Source organism: Neolamprologus brichardi, chromosome 18, assembly GCF_056152115.1.
Source record: "Neolamprologus brichardi isolate AB-2024 chromosome 18, ASM5615211v1, whole genome shotgun sequence".
Taxonomy (NCBI): Eukaryota; Metazoa; Chordata; class Actinopteri; order Cichliformes; family Cichlidae; genus Neolamprologus; species Neolamprologus brichardi.
Window position 1 is genome coordinate 5,457,286 of NC_142121.1, and position 27,425 is coordinate 5,484,710.

The following is a 27,425-nucleotide window of genomic DNA, read 5'->3' on the forward strand; positions in this document are numbered from 1 at the left end:
GTTGTGTAAACGTCAGATACCTGCTCGGTTTACAAGACATCAAAAGTGCTCCCACGTTTTCGGAGATCTGACACCCACCATCTCGAAGCTAACGGGAGGTCGAGACCTACTACAGCCGGGAGGAACACCGCTGTCCCGGCACATCGTGCCTCAACCTCCCGGTCGGCTTCGTGCTGGCGGCCTCCGAAGAATGCGGCTAAAACTTTTGCGAGATCCCGAGTTTGTTTTGCGAGATCTCGCAAAAGCCCGTCTTAATTTTTTTTCTCCCATGTCCCCTGCGGGGCTCCGTAATTTCGCAGTCACAGTGAAAGTATAAACATTGGCACGCTTTGTCTTGTGATTCTGCTGCTAAAAAATTACCATGTGCAAAGTACCGGACTTTAAGGCTTTGACTTGATGCCAATGGCCTGAGGAGGACAGTATTACCCTTGGACATGTGTAGTCTGCCGTCTATTCAATAGAAGAACAAGAAGCGCGGAAATGGCACAACTCGTATCGCACAACTGTCTTCAGTTTCTGGGAGAGTTTAACAACGAGAGACTGATGATGCAGAAGAAATCTCCGTGGTTAAAAACATTAAAAACAGTCGTCCAGGATGATGAGATCAGCCATTGGCTCAGACTGCTGTATATCAGCCGGAGACCCGAGATTAAGTCACGCAGCAGGTATGTAAAACTGTGATGTTCTCAATGAACTAACACAGGAATGATCTGAGCTCAGTCTGTAAGCTAACAGGCTAAAATCAGAGAGCAGCTAATCAAACAAGTGCGTCCATTTTTTTTAAAGGTAAACTTTTAACAATAGACATTCATGAGACACATCAAAATCAAACAGGGAGGGAAAGCTTCGGTTTTCTGCACTGTGCCACAGTTCGCTGTCTGCTTCGGTTCACGATGCCTCACTCCGGGGCTACAGACAGTTCTCTGCCGCCTGTGGTGCTCCTCACCTCCGTCTGCACCCACAGACTTCCCGAGGTGGAGGCAGGCCGGCAGGGACTTTGAGAGATGGGCTTTACTTTTAAAAATACCCCTTAATCAGGGTCTAACTCACTAAAAGATGGCCATATGTCTCTCTCCAACTTAATCTCTTTTAAGTAATTGTTTTTAATTGAAACGAAATTAATTGTTCAATAAAATTATTACATTTATAATTTAATTAAAGTTAAATTAATCAAGGTGATTTTGACTTTGCTAGTTAACAGGAAGAGAAACAAACTTACACAGGATAAAATGAAATTTGGACCCAGCAGAAAAAGTCAATCACAGACAAACAGAAACATTCCTCTTTGCCTAAAATAAAATGCAGATTATTGCTCATCTGCAGTTTTAATCATGGTGAATAATTTATGATTCAGCCAAGTAAGATTCTTCTGTGTGGAGGTTTTTCCCCTGTCAAAAGGCATTGCCCTTTACCTTCATCTAAACATGGAATTTAAGTCATGTAGTTGCCGTTGTTTGTTTTTAAAGAGGTCATAATATCTTTGTGATAGTAGAAATTTATCTTCAAAGTAAAAGTTATAAAGTGAATTAATAAGACTTTCCAAAAAAGAGAGGGAGTCACATGGTGCTTCTGAAACATTTGTACAAACCTCTCTCACAGCCCTGCTGATTGAGGCTGCACCTTTACCTGTCTAATCTTTTTCTTTTTACTTTGTTCCTCAAGTCCCACATCAACATGAAGTGTAAGGAGGAGGAAGATCTGGCTGGCCAGCAGGTCTGCAACCAGGAGAGGAACTTCAGTCTGGACCAGGAGGACACAGAGCCTCCACAGATCAAAGAGGAACAGGAGGAACTCTGCATCAGTCAAGAGGGAGAACAGCTTGTAGTGAAACACGAGGATGAAGGCATCGTCGTCTGGACCGTGGAAGAGCGGCTCAGACAGCTGCATAACATCTGGAAACCTGAGAAAGATTTACAGAGCACCGGTAAAACTGTAATCGCTTTTCTGAAGTGTTAACATTAATATTAAGGTTTTTTTTACTCTTAATGTTGCTGAAAAATGTCAGAACTCAAGTTCTCATTTGCATCAGAGTGCACAAATAACTTCAACTTTACACACTTTTAATTTCACCTGCAAATGTGAGCAACATGCCCTCATTACAGACTTTAACTAAAACTTTGTTTCATCTTCTCAGAAGTGTTTTTCTATAATTAGCTTTTTTTATTGTTCGTTTAGACCTCCACCAGCAAACTACCTGTAAGGAGGAGGAGTTTGTCGCCAATCAGCAGGAGAGGAACTCAAGTCTGGACCAGGAGGACCCAGATCCTCCACAGATTAAAGAGGAACAGGAGGAACTGCTGGAGGAGATTGTACTGAAGTAGGAGATCAATAGTTTTATGGTGACTTCTAGTTTTGAGGAAAGTGACCTCAGTGAATCAGAACCAAACGATGACCAGCTCCTTGCTCTTCACTTTCCTGAACCAGAGCTTGAGGAACAGGAAGAAAACCAGCATGTGGACTCGGGATCAACTAGAAATGCGGAGCTGAAGAAAAGCAGACGTCACAAAAGCAGAACAGATAAGTCTCGGAGTGAAACTGATACAAGTAAAAAATCTGTAAGCTGTGACACTTGTGGAAAAACTTTTCAGTGTAAATCCAACCTGACGAGACACATGAGAGTTCACACAAGTGAGAAGCCACATTCTTGTAGCACCTGTGGGAAAAGATTCATTTGGAAATCAGGATTGGAAACTCACGTAAGGATCCACACAGGCGAGAAGCCATATTTTTGCATCACCTGTGGGAAAAGATTTAATAAGAAATCCGGATTTGAAAGTCACGTGAGAATCCACACAGGTGAGAAACCGTATTTCTGTAGCACCTGCGGGAAAAGATTTGGTAAGAAATCAGGACTAGAAACTCATTTGAGAATCCACACCGGTGAGAAACCGTATTCTTGCAACGTCTGTAGGAAAGAGTTTAGAGACTTGTCGACTATGAAAAGTCACCGAAGGATCCACACAGGGGAGAAACCATATATTTGTAGCTCCTGTGGGGAAAGATTCAGTTGGAAATCAGGACTGAATTTTCATCTAAGGATCCACCCGAGTGACAAACCAAATCACTGCAGCACCCGAGGTAGAAAATGACCTCATGCTCCAAGTCATGGTACATTTTCTGTCCACAGCAGTGAAGAGCACTCTATGTTGTTTATTCCAGCCCTGACTTTATGTTTCTCTAAGTTTGATATTTTTTTTATTGGTCTTTAAAGGTGACACAAATATTTATTGAACAAAGATGCTCTTTTAATATTTACCACAGAAACTTGTATTTCTTCTTCAGTGTTGAAGAAAACAAACATGAAAATGAGTTTTTCATCACTTGTTTCTTGTAACAACCATGATGTGATTCCTTTTTATCAGCCAATAAATAAGTTTTATTACACAGGAATAAAGATTTTAAAAAAGTTCAAGACAAGTATACAATTTTTATTTAAATATTTTTTCTTTGTGGGGATAGGTTAATTGGATAATTCAAATTGCCACTAGGTGCGAATGTGCGAGTGAATGTGAATGCGTATGGTTGTCTGTCCCTGTGTGTTGGCCCTGCGACAAACTGGCGACCTGTCCAGGGTGTACCCCGCCTCTCGCCTTGGACAGCTGGGAATGGCTCCAGCACCCCCTGCGACCCTGAAAAGGATAAGGTGGGAAGCGAATGGATGGATTTTTTCTTTGTGATTTATGTTAATGACGGTTATACATCAGTATGGCTTTGACCTGGTTGTCCTGGTTCTTCTTAGCAACATGTTGCAAGATTTGATTAAAAATTTTTGTGACTAATTTTGTCTATTGTGTAATCCCTGCTAAATAAAAGCAGTTAAATGTGCTACATTGGCTCGTGATAAGTGTTTATATCATTTTGCCTAAATGCAAGTAAACTCATTGTTTTCCAACTCTTCAAGATGTCCACTAGATGTCGTCAGAGTTCCCCCACTTTCCTTATCTATTGTGTTGTCATTACCTGAGCCTGCTTAAAACCTACAGTCCTTTACATATGGGTTCATTCAGGGTCTTGCTCCAGAAGGCAGGTTTAACTTTACCTCTGAGTAAGTAACTGGAGTAACAGACTCACTGATTCCTCCCTTCCTGCTGGACATGAACCAGCTGACTGACACTTGTTTTCATTTTCTCATTCATAAAGTTGCTGTCAGTTCAATTCATTTATATTTATATAGTGCCAAAAAAACAACAGTTGCCTCAAGGTGCTTTATATTGTAAGGTAAAGAATGTAAAAACCTCCACAATTGAACAAGCTGAAAAGAGCAAATGCTTGGCACCAGTGGCAGAAACAGGCTTTCTGTCGTAATCACTGGTCAGTCATTTGTTGTGTTGCAATCGGTTACACTGAGGGAAAAAATTTCACAACTGGATCTCGGAGATAATGTGAATATTTGTGAAAATATGTGAAGATGAGGCTGAAATAACTCTGAGACTCTAAAACATGATGAAATGCTTACATATTGAAATGTGTGTAGTAGCATGACCTACAGCTTGTTTAAGAACATAAGGTGTAACGCTGCATAAAGGAGGTGACCTTTGCTTCCTGACTCAGACTTGATAAACATGGCCCAAATCATTCACGTTGGTGCCAAATAATGTTTTGTTAAAGTTTAACAAGCTTTCCCAGCCTGAAACTGCCAGACAAACAAATCACCAACTGATTCAAAGCTGGTTTAGCTCCCTGGGTAAAGTGGGTGACCCGGATGCTAAAGCCCAGCTACGACTCCTGCCTGAGGACTTTTAGTCTTGGTTTGCATCCAACTTTTCTGCCACAATAGTTCAATTAAATTTTCTTCATAAAACACCAAATTACAACAAGTTACCTCAAGGCAGTTTATATTGGAGACACTTTATTGGAAGGTAAAGATCCAACAATAATACAGAGAATCAAAGGTAGAAGCAATGGAAGATTGAAAATAATGGTTGTCATTACTTTTTATTCAGTCTTATATTAAGATACAGAAACACCATCTGTTGTGTGTAAAAATGAACAGTAGGGGTAGGGTGATTTTCACCAGATTAAAGTCATGCATTCAAAATTATGGTTTGGTGCTGTTGAGTACCTGGATAGAAAATGCACATGTGGAATGGTAGAAAGTGTTCAGCATGCTTTGATGATCTGCTTCAACTATGCTGGGGTGAGCATTACAGACTGCTTCTTAAATGTAATACCCAAATTGCATCAATGGGGAACTATAAAGTCTACATTTGGATTTCGGATTATTATATCTGGCTGATTTTCATTAGATCGACCTGAGTAGGGCAGCGACAGATGTGTGCGGTCCAGAAGAAGAAGAAGGAGGAGGAGGAGGAGAGCAGAAATGATGACATTCTAGATCTCGCTTTTCACCTTTGATGTACTCTTAGCTGGAAGACTTTGGTTTGGTGATGTGTTAGAGATAATTTAGTGGTTGAAGCTACTGTGGACTGACCAGATCTGCCATCAGCTCAGAGTGCTGGATATCACCGCAAACCTGAGACAAAGTCATACAGAACAGGTGTGTGAAACTGTGATGGTGTCAGTGAAATAACACTGACTCATGCAGGACTCTGATCAAAACTCAGCTTGTGGGCTAACAGACTAAAATCAAAGAATGCTTCTCTTTTTCTCTTTTGTTAAAAACTTTGAACATCCAGTGAGACACAGAGTAAAGTGACTTTCCGAGATTGTTTCTTCTTCTACAGATTCAGATAAATGATGTCATTTTGAGCCAGAAAGAACATTTCCATCATAAAGTAGAAGACTTTTATATTCTTTATTTATTTATCTGGTAAAAAGTCTCATTGACTTTAAAATGTCTTTTTCAAAAGAGATCTGGCCAAGACCAGAAGCTCCAGTTTTTTCTGCTTCTGTTTGCAGCAGAGCAAAAAGGACGAGAGAAGACATGAGACAAAGACATGAACGGGACCAAATACTAACCAAGACAACCTAAACAACAAATACTGAATAAATTCAAGAGCGTAAGCCCTTGAATTCTGATTTAATAAAGTAAATCAGAATACTTTATTAATCCTTTGGAATTAATAAAGTATTCTGATTCTGATAACTAGGAAACATAAGATGCAAAACAAGAGATTGGTAGATCACCACCATCCTGACCCCCACATACCGAGTCGGTCAACAGGTATGGCTCTCTGCAAAACACATTCCACTAAAGACTGAGTCAAGTAGTTAGCCCCACGTTTGATCTGTCCCTTTTCCATCCAAGCAGTATTGAACCCTGTAACTTTACAACTAGCCCTTCCCCGTTCCATGAGAGTTCACTGTTTTACGTGTATCCCAGGTGAGGCCAGTCCAGACCAGCCCTTTGGGACTCTGTTCAGACAAACCAAGCCTTGTCATGTGGGAGTCTGTTGAGAGGAGCTTTGTGAGTGCTACCCGGTCAGCCCAACAGAACAAAACATTGCTGCACTCATTATCGGTGGATGGGAGCAGTTCTCATGATGTTTAAAGCTGCCATCGATGAAGATAGACAGCAGGCTGAAAGCTCAAGTTACTGTAGAAAGCAGGAAAAGATCAGGTTTAGTGCTGCAGAACTGCTGCAGTCTGAGCACAGATGTTAGGAGTATAGCAGGGTGCGCTAGAGCCTCTCAGGTGACTCCATCCATGAGCCCTGATGACACAGTTTAGGTATGTGGAGTTCTGTTTATGTTCCCCTAATGCCCATAAACTTTGGTCTAGCCAGACTGTTTATACTGGGGATGATATTGGTTTTATATTGTGACCTCTATACTTTCTAAATAAGGCTGCATGAATTTAACTGTGACAATAAAGTTTTTTGTATATAAATCTCAATGTGCATCCTCGCTCTAAGCTGAATACAGTTGAGCTGAGACAAGTTTTACTTCAGTAAGGTTTAAATGTGTTGGCTAATTTTCTAGTATACCCAAAATAAATTTGGAAATTTCTTCCATTCCTTATTCTGTCTTTTACTTTTCTGGACCAAAAGTTTAAAATGTAGAGAGAAAGATTTCCAGCTATTTGATCTATTGATCTCTGACGAGCTGTCTGCCATTTCTGTTCATCTGAACAATTTGAATGAGAAAGAAAAGAAACATCAGGAGGTCAGACTCAATAATATTTTAAAAAGAACTCTGACAAGTGTGTAAAAAGGGTTAAACACATACTCTTTCTGGTATTAAGTACAACCTGATAACCCTTCCTCTTTGTCCTCTTATCTAACTTAGCACCTCCTCTCTTTCCACCTGTTTCCAGATCTACAGGTGTAACCAGATTTGAGTTATAAGGAAGTGAAACTCACACAGTCACTGACATCGAGAGGTGAAATGGCGCAGAAAGGAGTTCAGCTGGACCAAGAAACCTTCTCTTGTTCGATCTGTTTGGATCTACTGAAGGATCCGGTGACTCTTCCCTGTGGACACAGCTACTGTATGAACTGTATTAAAAGCTTCTGGGATGAAGAGGAAGAGAAGAAAATCTACAGCTGCCCTCAGTGCAGACAGACTTTCACACCGAGGCCTGTCCTGGTGAAAAACACCATGTTAGCAGATTTAGTGGAGGAGCTGAAGAAGACTGGACTCCAAGCTGCTCCTGCTGATCACTGCTATGCTGGACCTGAAGATGTGGCCTGTGATGTCTGCACTGGAAGAAAAATGAAAGCCTTCAAATCCTGTTTAGTCTGTCTGGCATCTTACTGTGAGAAACACCTTCAGACTCATTATGATTCACCTACATTCAAGAAACACAAGCTGGTGGAGCCCTCCAAGAAGCTCCAGGAGAACATCTGCTCTCGTCATGATGAGGTGATGAAGATGTTCTGCCGTACTGATCAGCAGAGTATCTGTTATCTCTGCTCTGTGGATGAACATAAAGGCCACGACACAGTCTCAGCTGCAGCAGAAAGGACTGAGAGGCAGAGAGAGCTGGAGGTGAGTCGACAAAACATCCAGCAGAGAATCCAGGACAGAGAGAAAGATGTGAAGCTGCTTCAACAGGAGGTGGAGGCCATCAATCAGTCTGCTGATCAAACAGTGGAGCACAGTGAGAAGATCTTCACTGAGCTGATCCATCTCATCCAGAAAAGAAGCTCTGATGTGAAGCAGCAGATCAGATCCCAGCAGGAAACTGAAGTGAGTCGAGTCAAAGAGCTTCAGGAGAAGCTGGAGCAGGAGATCACTGAGCTGAAGAGGAAAGATGCTGAGCTGAAGCAGCTCTCACACACAGAGGATCACATCCAGTTTCTACACAACTACCCCTCACTGTCAGCACTCAGTGAGTCTACAGACTCATCCAGCATCAATATCCGTCCTCTGAGCTACTTTGAGGATGTGACAGCAGCTGTGTCAGAGGTCAGAGATAAACTACAGGACATTCTGAGAGAGGAACGGACAAACATCTCACTGACAGTCACTGAAGTGGATGTTTCACTGTCAGATCCACCAGAGCCAAAGACCAGAGCTGGATTCTTAAAATATTCATGTGAAATCACACTGGATCCAAACACAGCAAACAAACATCTGTTATTATCAGAGGGGAACAGAAAAGCAAAAGCAGTGAATAAACAACAGTCTTTTTCTGATCATCCAGACAGATTCACTGGATGGTGTCAGGTCCTGAGTAGAGAGAGTCTGACTGGACGTTGTTACTGGGAGGTGGAGTGGAGAGGGAGAGGAGTTTATGTAGCAGTCGCATACAAGAATATCAGCAGAAAAGGGAGTGAATGTGGATTTGGACGTAATGACAAATCTTGGTCATTAGATTGTGACAACAACAGTTATACATTTTGGTACAACAACATCCAAACTTGTGTCTCAGGTCCTCGTTCCTCCAGAGTAGGAGTGTACCTGGATCACAGAGCAGGTATTTTGTCCTTCTACAGCGTCTCTGAAACCATGACTCTCCTCCACAGAGTCCAGACCACATTCACTCAGCCGCTCTATGCTGGACTTTGGGTTTACTATGGATCCACTGCTGAGTTGATTAAAGTGAAATAGACTGAAGTCTTTCATATTGTTGTAAGTTTAAATCTGTATTTTAGTTCCCTTTTAGTTTCTCTCCATCATTATTGTGGTATTTATGTGCTGCACATAAATCAGATGTCAGTCAAACATTATGGGCAGAACCTCGACATCTTCAAGATGTTGTCTTGATGTTTTTACGTTTTATAGGTGGAGCTCTTTCCTGTGTCTGTTCAGCCATAGAGACTATCAATGCTTATGAATATTTTTATTTTAAAAAATTCTCCACATGAAAACATAAACTTCTCTTTCTTCTAAATGTTTACCGAATATATTTTTTTAGGTATTTGTATGTTGTTGTTTCTCTTCACTGATCTTAACAGAGAAGTCTACAGACCTTCCTTTATCACACAGATTTTATTCTCATTACTTTGTACATTTATAAAGAAAACAATTAATTACAGAGAAATAAGAAATTTTAAGAAAGTGCACTATATCATAATTTATAGTAAAGTGTATTAGTAGTAATACAATGGCACTTTTTTTGCCCCCCACCCCCCCCCACCCCACCCCACCCCACCCCACACCCCCACCCCACCCCGTTTGGTCGGATTCGTGCGTGTGCGCATGCGCGTTCAGATGTGCTCGGCGCATGCGCGTTCAGGTGTGAAAACACACCCTCTGGGCGGTAACGACTCCTCCTAGTGGGATGGCTTAGGTTATATAGGTATAAAAGTGATCCTTTCACATTCTAAGACCATCACCGCCACGGCCTAAGGAGCACAGACACATCGCGCTAAGGACCCCACCGACTCATTGACCTAAGGAGCACAGAATACCATCTGTATCAACCATGACACCCAGCCAGGACATCGCCCATGCCACAGGCATTCTAGGTATGTCTACAGGAGTATGCAGCCTGGGTCCTCAACGTAAAAAGCAACGCAGTGAAAACGCCGTAGATGGGACTGTATTTAAGTTAGAATATCGCGGCGCTGAAGGGTATGTGTATACCATTAAATATACCGAAGGGACAGTTGTGCTTGGTGTAGATTGTGGCGAGGGATTGTTTTGGGGGGAACCCCAAAGCATCTCTACCAAAAACTGGAAGCTCTTCCGGACCGTAGTGTGTGCGGACCTGGACAATGTGGGCTTCCCAGAGGTGCTGTATGTTTCCCAGTGGAACAGTGCATCAGGCCCTGAGCTTTACAGGGTTGAGGCTGATCGTTTCAATCGCAACCCTGAAGACTTTATTTTTCTCAGTGTATGTGATGACAGGGATAGTCTTATTGCTTCCAGAGGGCTTGAAAACTGGAGGTTAAATCCTTACCCTCTAAACCTCGAAGAGCGCACAAGATGGTTTAAGGACTTGTTTTTTATACAGTGGTGCGACTGGAGAGGTTTGTCGCGTCTGTTTAGCCAGATTGACGACGCGATCAAGAGGGACAGACTCAACACTGCGTACGAGAGTATTAGAAAACGCCTTGTTTTTGACGATCTGGCGAGTTGTCCGAAGACTGGTTTGCCTGCTACCCTGTGCAAACCTAAAATCATAAGACCTTCCGACAACTAAACAATAAACTGGTAGGTTTAATGTGAGGGGTGTGTGTGGGGTTGTGTGTGTGTATCTATGTGACAAATTAAGAGCTTGTGGTTTTCATTTTACAGAGAATGACACGCCGTCGTGGGACCTGTCAGAGTCACCATCAATAGGGCTGCTAATCCCGACCCCCCAGACTCCACCACCCTCACCATCATGCTCGCAGGACCCCCTCATATCAGACCTGTGGGAGGAAACTGTAATCAACATCAAACTCGCAACTCTCCACCTGTTGATGTTGGCGCTGAATGAGTTTCTACAAGAGACATGTTACGGATGCCAAACAGGCCACCCCAGTCAGGTGCAACACAGCTGCTTGCAGGAATTGTCTGAGTATTTCTTCGACACCTACTATGACGATGTGATGATAAGGCTCAAGACTGACCGATTCATCCCAGCCATCCGGCTGTTTGTACGCTCAAACACCACAGATGGGACTGGAACACAAATCCGCAGAGTTGCAGAACACCTCATGTGTGAACTGAGATCAGAGCGAAATATAGTATGTGCCATTAATGACAACATTGTGGACCTGCTAGAAGCAAGTACTTGCGCCCGACGTGTTAAACCAGCCATGCTCCGCATGATTGGAAACTACTGGGATGGGAGACACCTGGTTTAATGTGTGCTGTTCAAGTATCCATTGTCTGTGGTTGTGTCTGTGTGAAAATTAAATAAAAAGACGTGTTAACACCAACTTCTTTGTCATTTGTGGTTTGCACAGTCATGGAAAGCACATTGCATAAAATATATCATGATCCAGCCCATCCTGCGGGGTTGGCCAGTTTAAATAAGCTACGTATAGCAGCAGGGGAGGCATCAGGTGTAACACCTCCAATATCTCAGGTCAAACATTATTTAGAACAAGACGACACTTACACACTCCATAAACCTGTGAGGATCCATTTCCCCAGAAATAGAGTATTGGTGACAGGGGTCGACAAACAGTTTCAAGCCGATCTGGTTGACATGTGTGAATATGTGGCAGATAATGATAATGTGAGATATCTGCTAACATGTATAGATGTATTCTCAAAATACGCATGGGTTAGATGCCTAACAAACAAGACAGCGAATGTTGTATCAGCTGCTTTTGAGGATATACTTAGTGAGGGTAGGATCCCTGTGAAACTACAAACAGATGAAGGCAAAGAGTTTTATAATACAACCTTTAAACAGCTAATGAAGCGATATAATATCAAGCATTTCTCAACAGCTAGCGAGGTTAAATGCAGTATTGTCGAGAGATTCAATCGTAGCTTCAAGGGTAGAATGTGGAAGTACTTAACATCAGCCAACTCCCGGAGATATGTAGATGTCATACCAGATCTCACACAAGCATATAACAATGCTTATCACAGATCTATCCAAATGGCTCCGGCAGAGGTGAATAAGGATAATGAGAAGTTGGTCTTTAACGCGCTGTACAAAACGAGGCCTCAGAGGGAACTGCGCTTTAAATTTAATATTGGCGACACTGTACGAATATCAAAACTGAGAGGAAAGTTTCGAAAAGGATACGAGCAGACCTACACCGATGAGATTTTCACAGTCAAGGAACGTATAGGGAGACAGCCCCCAGTGTACAGACTAGCGGATCTAGCAGGAGAGGTATTGAAAGGGTCATTTTATGAGCCTGAGATACAACGTGTGGTTGTTGATGAAAACAAAACATTTAAAATTGAAAACATATTGGCTAGAAAAAAAGTGGGTCGGAAAAAGCATGTGCTAGTGAAATGGCTAGGATGGCCCAACAGCTTTAATTCGTGGATTCCAGAAAAAGACATCGTTGAAGCATAATTAACTCAGATGACACAGCTCTACACACATTCATTCAACACTGAGCATAGACGGAGAAAGCATGAATAAAAAGAACAACAACAATGCAGGCTTCTATGTAAGCCTCTTCTCGAATGCTTCGGCGCATGTTTACCCGGGTAATAAGATATCTAATTTTAGAACAAAGCTAGCAAAACCTATTGTTTTGGATCAGCCGTATGAGGTCGCTGTTATAGAGATACAGTACCCACGCATATGGATGTCTTTTCCACAATCAGATTCGCAAGTGGAAATTCATGACCCAGTCAAAGATGGAACCATCGCCGTAACCATGATCGAACTGTCTGTGGGTCATTATGCATCTGTGGAACAGATAATAAAAGAATTTAATTTTAAATGTCAGCAGTACCAAACCACTGGAGACCTTAAAATGCAATACAACACAGTTACTAACCATGCCTGTGTTATGGGACCTAGGGGCACTATTCTCACATTTAGAGGGAGACTGGCGGAAATCCTAGGATTCGAAACAGGAGAGCCGTTTGTACTTCATTATAAAAACACATATGCCCCGCACCCCGCAGACATATACGGGGGAAAATATAACATCTTCATTTATGCAGATATCGTTGATTACCAGCTTGTGGGTGACGCCCACGCGAGGCTGTTAAGAGCTATAAATATCACGGACGATGACCGCCGCTTGCCTATTCTACAATTTGACAGCCCACACTACACACCTGTGTCAAAGACATTGATCGACGACATAGAAATTGATTTGAAAGACGATCGAAATCAACACATACCCTTTTTATACGGCAAGGTGTTTGTCAAGTTACACTTCCGACCGATAACCCACCATTTTTGAAAAAAAAAGGATGGCCGTCTACAACACTGATGACTCAAAATATGTAAAATACTACTTATCACAGGCTGGTGGAGAGCTCGGAGGGTATGTTGGGACCAGTACGCAATATGGGTCAGGGCTGGGTGGGTTGTTCCGCAGCTTGTTTAGATTTGCTGTACCACTGTTTAAAAAAGGGGTTAGCATAGTCAAACCACACCTAAAAACAGCCGCATCGGGCATAGTGTCTGATGTCATAACCAACATAACCAGACCCTCAACCACTAAGCAGGACGGTAGCGGATTGTATGTGTATACGCCCAGACCATCTAAGACCCCACCCCCAGGGCAGCCGTTGTCTAAAAAGCGTAAAACCACAAAACCTAGCAGGAGAGCTAGCAAACGGACACCGCCACGCAGAGTGAAAAGACCCAGAACCAGTCGTTCAAAAACTGCAGCGTTTGACATATTCTAAATGGCACTGTTACACAGTCATTCTGGAGAATGTGTAAAAACAGAGCTGGACCTGTTTACTGTTCCCTACACACAGACTAGCATTGAGAAAAGTACATTTATCGAAATCCCACCTGTATCTGCAATCACTGATGGAGGGCCGATCGAGTTTTACATCTCATCGTCCGGTGAAGATTACCTGGATCTAAATGACTCATATATCTACACACGTGTGAGAATCACAAACGCTGATGGCTCAAACCTGACTAGGGACGCTAATGTAGGATTTATTAATTATCCTGGATGCAGCATATTTAGTCAAGTTGATGTTAATTTGGGAGACCGACTCATTAGTCAATCATCCAACACATATCCATACAGAGGTGTGATAGAATGTCTTATCAATTATAATAAGGACACTTTAGACACACAGTTCAGCACCGGGTTATTCTGTAAGGATACATCATCACACATGAATGACACATCTATAGAAGGAGAGAACCAGGGCCTGGTGACCAGAGGTGGCTACACAGCAAATAGCAGTATTGTTGAATTGATTGCACCAGTACATGCAGACCTGTTTTTTCAAGAAAAACTGTTACTTAATGGAATCGACCTGTCACTGAAATTTGTGCGCTCTAAAGACGAATTTGCTCTCATGACAGCGGATGCCAATGCATACAGAGTTAAAATTGTCTCAGCCAGTCTCTTTGTCAAGAAAGTTAGTGTATCACCGACCGTCAGACTTGCACACAGCAAGGCACTGCACCATGCAAACGCAAAATACACGGTAGACAGAGTGTCTTTAAAGACCTTCTCCATACCTGCAGGGGCTAGAATATCAACAAATGACAATTTATTTATGGGTAGGATACCTAAATTTGTGATCATTGCATTTATAGACAATGAAGCATACACTGGCTCCTACCAGCGTAATCCATTTCATTTTGAAAACTGCGATATAGAATTTATGTCTTTATATGCTGATAGTTAGGCTTATCCTGCTAAACCATTCCAGCCAAATTTCCAGAGAAAACACTATACCAGAGAATTTTACCAGCTGATACAAACCACAGGAAGACATTTAAAGGACAGATCCTTAGCTATTACACGTGCTGACTTTGGTAACGGCTACACTTTATTCTGTTTCAATCTGGAAGCTGACGAAGGACATTCAGGGAATGTGTCGTTAATTAAAACTGGGAACGTGAGATTGGAAACCCGTTTCAGAAATCCACTACCCCGTACAGTGAACCTCTTGTGTTATTCGGTATTTGATTCAGTCATTGAAATATCTAACATGAGACAGGTGCTCTTGGACTACTATTGAGACAAAAACGGTCATGAACACTATAGAACTATCAGCCGTGATCGGCAGCATTATCAATAAAAACACACATTTCCTAGGCGTGTTAGCCTATGATCAGCTAACCACTGAACGGCTTCAAAGACTCCCTGCTATGGGTATTGTAAACACCCACCCTTCTACGATGCCCGGGGAACATTGGCTCGCTGTTTATATTTCGAGAGACAGACGCGGTTATTTTTTTGATAGTTTTGGTCACTCGTTAGACAGGTTTCCCCCACCAATAAAGATGTTTCTTCTAAAAAACTGTTCCACTGTTTTATATTCAGGAAAACAAGTGCAGAACGACTTCTCCATCACATGCGGTCAACATTGTGTATTTTTTTTATATCATGTGCAAAATGGTGTATCTTATGAGCGTCTGCTTAACATGTATGGGTCTGATTTAATTTGTAATGATGCTATGGTGTGTCGATTTGTCAACAACATACAACCTGTTGCTGTATGCAGTGATTACGTGTGTGTACAATGCGGATACTGACATGTACTAATGAGAATAATAAAAACAACATGAGAGCATGATAATCGAGTCAATGGTATTTATTATCAAATCTCGTATATAAATATATAGATTCACAACATACATTGTTTAAACATAAATAAAAGAAATCAAACATTAACCAGTAATAAAAAAGAAAAACATATATTTAACAGTAATAAAGACATAATATATTTAACAGTAATAAAATAAAACAAAACAATTTAGCAGCAATAAGTGAAAAAAAAAAACATTACAGTAGAAAAACACCAAACAGCAAATATTTTTAGCAGAAAAACAATTTCAGGTGCAATAAGAATAAAACCTGAATTCAAAAATCCAACCACTCTACAGGACCCCCCTTTAATTTGTTTTTTTTATTCTTTATTTTTTTTAGTGTACTATGTCGCAGCGGTCCGCCAGGGGTGATCTTTTTTGGTGTGTGTTTTAAAAAACCAGGGTCTTCAGACAGTGTGTGATCGGTTTTATACATGGCTACGGTCTTACGTATGCCTGTGTTAGATATGGTTGATAATGGTACGTTTAAATCTGAGACAGCTTTTAAAAACTCTGTCCAACCGATAGGTCTCAAACCCTCACGGGGTGTGTGTGTGGTTGTGACGCCTTTAATTAGATCATAAATGTGTGAACCAGGGATGGTGTGTTTATCAACAACAATTTCGCCTTTGTCGTTGTAAGAGATCAAGTGTGGCGAACGGCTCACCGCTGATAGAATAAGTTCTGCATTCCTCCTACTCCTTTTAGGTATGTGTGTTAAAACATTCTCCGCAACAAGATCCCTCACCCCTGCATCACCATGAACAGGCGATGTGTCCGCCGACTGGGGTTGCACATCCCTGTTAAATTGTTCAGGTAATGATAAAGACAATACATTCTTTTCACGGGCACCTTGTCTCACAAGGGTAAGGTATCTTTGGAGAATATCGCTGTATTTTTTAGCCTTCTCATACACATCTATGTCAGAATCTTGTAACACTTGTAACATCTCCTTGTCCAACTCGTTCTGAGACTGTTGTCTGATGCTGCCTGTTTGCTGATGCTGCTGCTGCTGTTGTTTTATTAAGTCCAACTGGTGTTGGGGTACCAAAAACATCTTTTGCACATGTTCCATTTTCACCTGTTTGCTATCAGACTGGTTATGAAAGGGATTGCAGCCCCTAATAGCGGTAGTAAAAACCCTCCAGATTGGTTGATTGTCTTTCTCTTTTTCAAAGTTTTTATTTTTTTGTCTGCAATCAGTCTGATTATTGATTTTTTCTTTTTCAGCTGTTTGTACTGCTGATTGGTCAGTGGAATGTTACCATGCAATACATTAAAGGCTATCTCACACAGCGCATTGATAAAATCTAAGTTTGAATTACTAATAATAACTCTGCGTAGTGTAGGAGGAGCCCTGTATATCATCTCCAACAGAGACAGATTCCTCCGCATGCGTGATGACATCCTTTCACCTCTTTGCTGATTTTTGTTTTGGAATGTAAACAACCGGACGCTCTGATAGTAAATTTGTTCTGAGTCTTAAATAGTCCGGGGTCTTAGCTTTATAGTCTATTAAAAGATACCCGTATGTTGTGGATGTGGCATCATTAAACGCTTCTATAAAATATTTAGTATTACCCGGAAACATTTGCCTACCTAAAAGCATAACCTGATATTTATCTCTCGGATTTTTAAACAATATTAGATAGTTAGTGTTCAAGGAAATGGTTCTACTGGATTTTCCTTGAATAAACAAATTCTGAACTAGATATACACAACTCAAATTCCTATGATGCACATACTTTGTGAACACATTTTGTACTTCTAAATTGTTAGCTGCATCGTTCATTACATCGTCTATAATTAACAAATTGTTCTTTTCTGCAGGAAGAAGGGTGTCATCAGCAAGAGATTCGGGTATACCGTTAACAAAGTTTATGTCTCTTATCTTAAGAAGCTGGTCATATAATGGCTGCCAGCATGAGTATATATATACAATATTGTCAATGCAGCATGATATAATCCTGGAAGAATTTTCAATTATGCTTTTAACAAAAAAAGTCTTGCCGCAGTTACTGGGACCGCTGACCACCATACTGAACGGGTGCTGCAACCGGGCGTCAAACCCCTGTTCTAATTTAAAATCCATAAGGTAGGGTTGTATAGTCTGGGAGCACACGGCGCTTATTGTAAACAACTTTAACTTTTTTCACAATGGTTTTATTCTTCAAATGAAGTTTCTTTTTATCGCGTCTGATGCTATCAGACACGGAAACTAGGTGTGCGTCTGATGTCTGATTGGTTACAAACTTGTGGACTAAACCTTTCAAGGATTCGTGGGTGACAACTTTTGAGTTTAGTGCGTTCAGTGTTACGCCTTTACATTTGACCTGGGTCTTGCCCAGCGATGTGTGATACGCGTAGCATTTTGGCCCACCGGAAACAAATTCCGCTATGTAATCCACCACACCACCCTCTCCACAGTCTAATTCACTTGTGAGATCCCCCAGAAACGGACCTAGAGGAGGCATCCACTCGCCAGGGCGTGCCGTGAAAATGACACTGTCCGTGTCACAATACAGCACGCGCTGCTGCAAGTTGTCTAGCAAATCATACAGCATGAGTCTGGCGTGTGCAGTGGTCATGGCCCCGACAAAGACATTAACGTCCTTCACACGGGAAGCTCTACCATCAGCATGCCGCCACTGCACCATTGCAACGTCGTCAGAGATTAAACAAAACTGACGCACGTCGTACTGGTCGCTAAACATTAGCTGGCTAAATCTGGAAGGGTCTGTAATGAGCTCAGATGACGCCATATTTGACCTCATGCTGAAACGACCCCATAACGAGTTTAGCAACAGCTTGTTACAGTTACGAACAGCTTTATTTACACAAATCTTGGATGGGTCTAGCATTATTCCCTCCTTCTCATAATACTCGTCTATGTACTTCTTCTGTTCGTCAGGTGTCTTGATGTGTTCAGGATACCCCGAGGCCTCCTGTTTGAGTTTTAGGAAGGCTTTCACATAGTCTTTAAACAATGTGTCGGTCTTATTGGGGAAATGCCACACCTCATCAATAGCAAGAACCTTGTATCCCTTCTCAACAGCTTTTTCAAGCTCAAATGAGACCCAAGTGCCTTGCAACACCCGCTCACTGTCCCTGTGCCCACATGCAGTATGCTGGTTTTGGTCTTCAGCACACATGCTGCAGAGTGGAAACATCAGTTTTCCGTGGCACCTGTAGGGAAGGACGGGGTGAAAAAGACCCTTAGGGGGGAGCACTGTGCATTTAACAAAGCCGAAATAATTTTCTAGCTTGTCAAAGTTGGTGTAAATGACTTGAGGATGTCCTACAGGATAGTCTTTTTTAGACTGCACTGTGGGATAGAGACTGGTGAAGTCGTAGTAAAATATTTTTTCATCACAACCAGTCTTGTGGTACAGCTTTATAGCATTTGTGCGACCTCCAAAAAGGGCGTCTCGGGGATTCATGCGTTCTGGCTTTCTGTATGTGTGCATGAAAGCCACAACTGCAGGGTCTGTCTGCTTCAAGGCAGCCCATTCACATTCCCACATCACTATTACGCACACATTGTGTTGTGATCTCAGTGCATCAACTTTGTCACAAAACATGCGATGCAGCAGTCCATAGGATGCTTTGCTGACAGGATTAACTTCACTCTCGGGGTAACATTTAACACAGCCGTGGTGAAAACATCCTGCAAATTCATAAGCTGTATTACTTGTGGGGTCAAAACCGTCCACAAAATACGGGCCAACCCTCTGTTCGCCTCCTCTGAGAGCATGTTTTACCACTTTGTTGGTGGTGTGGGACACGTATTGAAGCCATTCGATAGAGACGTTAGAAAACGTCTTATTCTGCTCAACGTATGCCCCGTCATACGTGAGAGCGAGCGTGTCTCTAGGCAGAAACAGCGTTTTATACACACCCATACTAAATGCAGCCAAGGTGGTATACATGAATGGATCAACTTGTGTACAACCCAGTAACGTGTCACGATAAATGCTGCATGCTTTACGCAGGACATCAACATCGTTAACACAGTAACGCCTGAGTTCAGCCTGAAAATCAAAGGGATTCTGTGAGGCAACCTGGTACCATTCCATGAATCGCACCTTATCGCTTTCAGACATGTGCTCATAGCCGTAGAAGGAGGGGTCTGGGTACGGGCCCACATAATGCTCATTATCCCTCGTATTAAACCTGTGTGGGAAATGGCCCTTCTGCAGGTCTTGAAAACCTAAAGCAGAGGGTATTTTGGCAAGGCCCATACACTACGGTCCGGAAGAGCTTCCAGTTTTTGGTAGAGATGCTTTGGGGTTCCCCCCAAAACAATCCCTCGCCACAATCTACACCAAGCACAACTGTCCCTTCGGTATATTTAATGGTATACACATACCCTTCAGCGCCGCGATATTCTAACTTAAATACAGTCCCATCTACGGCGTTTTCACTGCGTTGCTTTTTACGTTGAGGACCCCGGCTGCATACTCCTGTAGACATACCTAGGTGGGGGTGGTGGGGGGGGGGGGGGGGGGGGGGGGGGCAAAAAAAGTGCCATTGTATTACTACTAATACACTTTACTATAAATTATGATATAGTGCACTTTCTTAAAATTTCTTATTTCTCTGTAAACAATTGTTTTCTTTATAAATGTACAAAGTAATGAGAATAAAATCTGTGTGATAAAGGAAGGTCTGTAGACTTCTCTGTTAAGATCAGTGAAGAGAAACAACAACATACAAATACCTAAAAAAATATATTCGGTAAACATTTAGAAGAAAGAGAAGTTTATGTTTTCATGTGGAGAATTTTTTAAAATAAAAATATTCATAAGCATTGATAGTCTCTATGGCTGAACAGACACAGGAAAGAGCTCCACCTATAAAACGTAAAAACATCAAGACAACATCTTGAAGATGTCGAGGTTCTGCCCATAATGTTTGACTGACATCTGATTTATGTGCAGCACATAAATACCACAATAATGATGGAGAGAAACTAAAAGGGAACTAAAATACAGATTTAAACTTACAACAATATGAAAGACTTCAGTCTATTTCACTTTAATCAACTCAGCAGTGGATCCATAGTAAACCCAAAGTCCAGCATAGAGCGGCTGAGTGAATGTGGTCTGGACTCTGTGGAGGAGAGTCATGGTTTCAGAGACGCTGTAGAAGGACAAAATACCTGCTCTGTGATCCAGGTACACTCCTACTCTGGAGGAACGAGGACCTGAGACACAAGTTTGGATGTTGTTGTACCAAAATGTATAACTGTTGTTGTCACAATCTAATGACCAAGATTTGTCATTACGTCCAAATCCACATTCACTCCCTTTTCTGCTGATATTCTTGTATGCGACTGCTACATAAACTCCTCCAAAAAAAGTGCCATTGTATTACTACTTGTATTAAAGCATCGTTGGTTAGTCACTTATTTAGTTTGGAGCTGTATCATCTGACACTGTGGAAACATTTCCTCCAGCTTCAGCACAGAATGTTAAAAACAGAACAGAACTATTAATGAGAACAAACAGTAGGAACACAGTATCAGCAAACATCATGGCTTAAAATGGAGAGTAAAAATAAAAAAATAAATAAAATTAATTAGTAAAAAGGATTTCCTGTTGACATGTTATTGGTCCTTACTTGTCTGCAGCACCTCCAGGATGTTTCTTATATGTTTCTGGTTATTTTTGCACCAATTTTAGTTTCTGTCAGTAGGAAGTTCAAGTTCAACTCAGTGTGTTTGTTTGTTTTTTTTTTTCAAACTGATACCTGACCTTGAACACCTTTAAAAAAAATAAATCTGTCAATAAAGCGATGATATAAAATGTTTATATTAGTACTAAAAACCCTGCATACCCACTTTACAAATATAAATAATTATATAAATCCACAGCTGAACTGGAGGAGCAGCTGATCTAGTTCACTCATGTGTTTCTGGACTAAGAGTTGGAGCAAATACCTTATGATTCAGTGATGTTTGTTTTTGTTAAATATTTTGTAGATCCAAGAGTGAGTTTGACTCATGATGATGATGTTCAATTAAACAAAGTTGGTCACAAATTCTTCAAAGCTGTTTATTAAGAATATATTCACTTGGACTCATCAGAGAGGCTTGTGATCCAAGGGAGCCATCAACTGGACAATTACTGACATGACAACAAAAAAGCTAAGTACAGAGGGGGGAACAGAGGTGAAAATGCTTGCTTTAAAGGATTGTAATGTTTCCTTTTAAAATAAGTCTCTAAGGTCAGACAAAGGGACAGAAACTCATAGCATTCGACCAGCCCAATGACAAAACTATAAGTTGTTTTTTAACATCTACTTTTTCATCTATTTCGTACGGAGCCCCGCAGGGGACATGGGAGAAAAAAATTGAGACGGACTTTTGCGAGATCTCGCAAAACTAACTCGGGAAAAGTTGAATTCTCGCAAAAGTTGAATTCCAACAATGGCGGCAGCTACTTAGTTGTAATATTACTCTTTCTGGGTCACAAAATACACTTTTAAGATATTTTGAGGCGTGAATGTAGTTGTGTAAACGTCTGCTCGGTTTACAAGACATCAAAAGTGCTCCGACGTTTTCGGAGATCTGACACCCACCATCTCGAAGCTAACGGGAGGTCGAGACCTACTACAGCCGGGAGGAACACCGCTTTGTTGTGTCTCTAAGCATCATCATTGCTTTTATTCAAATCAGCCATAACTCATATTTAATTTGATGTCGACTTTCCCTCATTTGCATATTGTCTGACCTGCTGTCTACTATTGCATTTTTTTAATCCTTGCACTCACAAAAGATGCAGTGAAGCAGCCGAATGTCAAGATTTTAATGTAATTTAATTCAAAATTTATTGTAGTACTTTGATTAAACCGAATCAAAAATCTTGTGATTATTTCCAACTCCACATTTTTATTCCTGGACTCTAACTCCAAAATAAAAATAGCTTTGCATGATTAACATAAAAAAAAAAAAAATCACATTAAAATAATTTCCTTATTTATTTTGATCTGCAACCCATTACTACATCTTCTGTATCGAACAAACCATTTCAGCTCCTCTTGCTTTCAGTCCACTTTTAAGCTAACTATCTTCTGATTGACTGCCCCTTAAAAACAGAAGGTTTAATTAGCACCTGGGGAGGGTTTCTATTTTTCATAATTACTGCTTATTCCATAGGTTCTTCCCCCTGTCCTTCTGTATTCTTTGTGACAATTTTGTGTCCCTGTGTCCCGTGGTTAATTACTTTATTTTGACAGTCCTTCGTCTGTATCAGGTGGATACTATTCAGCTGTTCCCCAGGTGTGTCCTCCCTCTTGCGTTTATATTGTCTGTTTCACCCATTATTTCTTGTCATGTCATCGTCTTATTACTGATTTGACAAATTAATTTCTACTATATATCACAACACAACTGTGCAACCAACATGAGAGTGGAGGGTTACAAATTTGCTGGTTGGCTAGTAAGTAAAGTTGAATTATATCGCACTTTTTAAGACTATAACCTGTCACAATGTGCTTTACAAAGAATAATCAAGTTGCAGAACTTAGCTGGATTTTTTTGTAGTCATGGCCAAATGAAGCTTTCTGAAGTTAGTATTGAAAACTGTTCATAACTCGAAGCTTTTCAACACAGTCCTCTTTAATGGCATCTGGTGGCCAAAAACTTGAATCTACAACGTAGGATTAACTGCTTCATTATGTTTGATGTCATGTGACAGTTCTGTCTGATATCGGGCTGATATGCCATGGTGTTTTTCCTTTTGCTTGTAACTTCTGGATGTTTTATATTAATTAAAATAAAAAATACTTCATATGTAACAATGTGCAACACAATCTTATAATAGGTTGGGAGTAATGCTTGTGCTGTGAGGTCCCTGCTGCCACCTGATTATATAATTAACCAGTGGACAGGTACGTTTATATAATATACTATAACCTCTATAAATATAAGCATATGTATATCATGTTTCTTATGTACATTTTAAGCCTGGGAGCAGAAATGCTGATGATCTGGTTTTTATTTAATAATATGGAGAGCGTCCTTTCTTCCTGGCTCCATGTCTCTAATTATGTCACACAGTGATTCGCTCTCTATTGCACAAAATCACCAAAACACAGCACAAATCCCACCAATGATTCAATGCCTTATAAACCAACGAGTCAGGAATTGAAGCAACATGCTGAATGAAGCTCCGAATGTCATTGATCACACGACTCTGTTCAGGGAAACCAAGCCTCGGCACAGTGTTTCTGAAGCAGTGTGTTGATTTTTTGACACATATGCTGGAGCTTCAGCCATCACTACTTTTTTTTTTACATTCTTTCTTAAATAAATAAAAAGGTTAAACAAAGATTTAGATCACTTATTAAATTAGGTTACTCGTGTTCAAACGATAGACAATCCCTCTACTGTCTGATTACACTTTATTTACAACAAAGAAAAGTAGAAAATAAAACATTAAGCTGTTGTCAGGAAGTTGAAACTCAAACATTGGAAAACTTCGATTAGAAATCACCTGCATGGTAAGTATGTATGGAGGCTCAGAGACATACTGAGCCTCCATACATACTAACCACTAAGTGCAATAATTACTGACTGTAGAGAGGAAGCTGGGAGCAGCAGTGAGTGCACCTGTAGGAAGTTTCAAAGGAGGTGAGCAATCAGTAATGTGGGAGTCTGGAGAGAGGAGCGTTGTGAGGGGTAGTGGGTCACAGCCCAACAGAACAAAACATTGCTGCACTCATTATCGGTGGATGGGAGCAGTTCTCATGATGTTTAAAGCTGCCATCTATGAAGACAGACAGCAGGCTGAAAGCTCAAGTTACTGTAGAAAGCAGGAAAAGATCAGGTTTAGTGCTGCAGAACTGCTGCAGTCTGAGCACAGATGTTAGGAGTATAGCAGGGTGCGCTAGAGCCTCTCAGGTGACTCCATCCATGAGCCCTGATGACACAGTTTAGGTATGTGGAGTTCTGTTTATGTTCCCCTAATGCCCATAAACTTTGGTCTAGCCAGAGTGTTTATACTGGGGATGAAATTGGTTTTATATTGTGTTGTCGATACTTTCTAAATAAGGCAAAGTGCTGTGACAGTAAACTTTCTTGACTCTAAATTTCAATGTGCACCCTCATTCTAAGCTGAATACAGTTGAGCTGAGACAACTTTTAATTTATTAAGGTTTAAATGTCAAAAGCAACTTGGACAGCAAAACAGAAGAGGGCAAAAAGGACCAGGGTAGCATCCAGTCTGACTGACATAAAAGGAAAAGGTTATGAATGTCAGTAAGTGTTGGCTAATTTTCTAGTATACCCAAAATAAATTTTGAAATTTCCTCCATTCCTTATTCTGTCTTTTATTCTTCTTGACCAAAAGTTTAAAATGTAGAGAAAAAGATTCCCATCTTTTTGGTCTATCAGTCTCTGATAAGCTGTCAGTAATTTGTGTTCATCTGGACTATTTGAATGAGAAAGAAAAGCAATTAGTGCAGCAAATTTACGGGAGAAAGTCAGGTGATTTTTTTTTAAACACAACTCTGACAAGTATTTTTTAACTCAGAAATGATCTCTGCTGTAAAAAGGGTTGAACACATACTCTTCCTAGAATAAATCACAGCCTGATAACCCTCCCTCTTCTTCCTGCTCTCTCACTTAGCACCTCCTCTCTCTCCACCTATTTCCTTGGTTCCTCCCGATTCCTCGACAATCTACACGTGTGTTTGAATGTAACCAATGAGGTGACGTGGAAAAGCTGACACTCCCCATTCACTGCAGAAATTCATGTTGTTATTGTCAGAGCTCAGACCAGTTTCAGTTATACGGAAGTGAAACTCACACAGTCACTGACACTGAGAGGAGAAATGGCACAGAAAGGAGTTCAGCTGGACCGAGAAACCTTCTCTTGTTCGATCTGTTTGGATCTACTGAAGGATCCGGTGGCTATTCCCTGTGGACACAGCTACTGCATGAAGTGTATTAATGGCTTTTGGGATGAAGAGGAAAAGAAGAAAATCTACAGCTGCCCTCAGTGCAGACAGACTTTCACAGCGAGGCCTGTCCTGGTGAAAAACACCATGTTAGCAGTTTTAGTGGAGCAGCTGAAGAAGACTGGACTCCAAGCTGCTCCTGCTGATCACTGCTATGCTGGACCTGAAGATGTGGCCTGTGATGTCTGCACTGGAAGAAAAATGAAAGCCTTCAAGTCCTGTTTAGTCTGTCTGGCATCTTACTGTGAGAAACACCTTCAGCCTCATTATGATGTGGCTCCATTAATGAAACACAAGTTGGTGGAGCCCTCCAAGAAGCTCCAGGAGAACGTCTGCTCTCGTCATGATGAGGTGATGAAGATGTTCTGCCGTACTGATCAGCAGAGTATCTGTTATCTCTGCCCTGTGGATGAACATAAAGGCCACGACACAGTCTCAGCTGCAGCAGAAAGGACTGAGAGGCAGAGAGAGCTGGAGGTGAGTCGACAAAACATCCAGCAGAGAATCCAGGACAGAGAGAAAGATGTGAAGCTGCTTCAACAGGAGGTGGAGGCCATCAATCAGTCTGCTGATCAAACAGTGGAGCACAGTGAGAAGATCTTCACTGAGCTGATCCATCTCATCCAGAAAAGAAGCTCTGATGTGAAGCAGCAGATCAGATCCCAGCAGGAAACTGAAGTGAGTCGAGTCAAAGAGCTTCAGGAGAAGCTGGAGCAGGAGATCACTGAGCTGAAGAGGAAAGATGCTGAGCTGAAGCAGCTCTCACACACAGAGGATCACATCCAGTTTCTACACAACTACCCCTCACTGTCAGCACTCAGTGAGTCTACAGACTCATCCAGCATCAATATCCGTCCTCTGAGCTACTTTGAGGATGTGACAGCAGCTGTGTCAGAGGTCAGAGATAAACTACAGGACTTTCTGAGAGAGGAATGGACAAACATCTCACTGACAGTCACTGAAGTGGATGTTTTACTGTCAGATCCACCAGAGCCAAAGACCAGAGCTGGATTCTTAAAATATTCAAAGGAAATCACACTGGATCCAAACACAGCAAACACATATCTGTTATTATCAGAGGGGAACAGAAAAGTAACAGCAGTGAATCAACAACAGTCTTATTCTGATCATCCAGACAGATTCACTATATGGTTTCAGGTCCTGAGTAGAGAGAGTCTGACTGGACGTTGTTACTGGGAGGTGGAGTGGAGAGGGAGAGTTTATGTCGCAGTTGCTTACAAGAATATCAGCAGAAAAGGAGACGGTTATGAATGTGGATTTGGACACAATGACAAATCTTGGTCATTAGATTGTGACAACAACAGTTGTACATTTTGGTACAACAACATCCAAACTCCTGTCTCAGGTCCTCGTTCCTCCAGAGTAGGAGTGTACCTGGATCACAGAGCAGGTATTTTGTCCTTCTACAGCGTCTCTGAAACCATGACTCTCCTCCACAGAGTCCAGACCACATTCACTCAGCCGCTCTATGCTGGACTTTGGGTTGGAAAGACTGCTGAGTTGATTAAAGTGAAATAGACTGAAGTCTTTCATATTGTTGTAAGTTTAAATCTGTATTTTAGTTCCCTTTTAGTTTCTCTCCATCATTATTGTGATATTTATGTGCTGCACATAAATCAGATGTCAGTCAAACATTATGGGCAGAACCTCGACATCTTCAAGATGTTGTCTTGATGTTTTTACGTTTTATAGGTGGAGCTCTTTCCTGTGTCTGTTCAGCCATGGAGACTATCAATGCTTATGAATATTTTTATTTAAAAAAATTTCTCCACATGAAAACATAAACTTCTCTATCTTCTAAATGTTTACGGAATATTTTTTTTTAGGTATTTGTATGTTGTTGTTTCTCTTCACTGATCTTAACAGAGAAGTCTACAGACCTTCCTTTATCACACAGATTTTATTCTCATTACTTTGTACATTTATAAAGAAAACAATTAATTACA

General features: G+C 41.2%; 4 protein-coding genes across 5 annotated transcripts; all 4 read left to right on the forward strand.

Annotated features, from left to right (window-relative positions):
* Positions 1 to 317: 317 nt before the first annotated feature.
* Positions 318 to 3,553, forward strand: LOC148097469 (uncharacterized). The gene is made up of 3 exons (XM_087832143.1): positions 318 to 665; positions 1,663 to 1,924; positions 2,176 to 3,553. Exon 3 carries the CDS (start codon positions 2,337 to 2,339, stop codon positions 3,087 to 3,089), a length of 753 nt encoding a protein of 250 aa, XP_087688269.1. The 5' UTR covers positions 318 to 665; positions 1,663 to 1,924; positions 2,176 to 2,336; the 3' UTR covers positions 3,090 to 3,553.
* Positions 3,554 to 6,303: 2,750 nt separating this feature from the next.
* LOC148097470 (tripartite motif-containing protein 16-like) lies at positions 6,304 to 9,150 on the forward strand. The gene is made up of 2 exons (XM_087832123.1): positions 6,304 to 6,367; positions 7,216 to 9,150. The coding sequence occupies exon 2, from the start codon at positions 7,287 to 7,289 to the stop codon at positions 8,952 to 8,954; it is 1,668 nt and encodes a 555-aa protein (XP_087688249.1). The 5' UTR covers positions 6,304 to 6,367; positions 7,216 to 7,286; the 3' UTR covers positions 8,955 to 9,150.
* Positions 9,151 to 9,591: 441 nt separating this feature from the next.
* Positions 9,592 to 11,140, forward strand: LOC148097471 (uncharacterized). Of its 2 annotated transcripts, none has more exons than XM_087832169.1 (2): positions 9,592 to 9,814; positions 10,587 to 11,140. In XM_087832169.1, the coding sequence occupies exons 1-2, from the start codon at positions 9,772 to 9,774 to the stop codon at positions 11,138 to 11,140; spliced, it is 597 nt and encodes a 198-aa protein (XP_087688295.1). In that variant the 5' UTR covers positions 9,592 to 9,771. The 2 variants fall into 2 exon arrangements, with proteins under 2 accessions (XP_087688295.1, XP_087688296.1); XM_087832170.1 differs by having other exon boundaries at positions 9,760 to 10,502; positions 10,587 to 10,640.
* A 14,192-nt stretch (positions 11,141 to 25,332) lies between these two features.
* LOC148097472 (tripartite motif-containing protein 16-like) lies at positions 25,333 to 27,224 on the forward strand. The gene has a single exon (XM_087832125.1). The coding sequence runs from the start codon at positions 25,333 to 25,335 to the stop codon at positions 26,995 to 26,997; it is 1,665 nt and encodes a 554-aa protein (XP_087688251.1). The 3' UTR covers positions 26,998 to 27,224.
* The last annotated feature ends 201 nt before the right edge of the window (positions 27,225 to 27,425 follow it).

What these genes read in the sequence shown, in the direction of transcription:
- LOC148097469 (XM_087832143.1), top strand. Translation starts at nt 2,337, where the DNA reads ATGGTGACTTCTAGTTTTGAGGAAAGTGACCTCAGTGAATCAGAACCA.
- LOC148097470 (XM_087832123.1), top strand. Translation starts at nt 7,287, where the DNA reads ATGGCGCAGAAAGGAGTTCAGCTGGACCAAGAAACCTTCTCTTGTTCG.
- LOC148097471 (XM_087832170.1), top strand. Translation starts at nt 9,772, where the DNA reads ATGACACCCAGCCAGGACATCGCCCATGCCACAGGCATTCTAGGTATG.
- LOC148097472 (XM_087832125.1), top strand. Translation starts at nt 25,333, where the DNA reads ATGGCACAGAAAGGAGTTCAGCTGGACCGAGAAACCTTCTCTTGTTCG.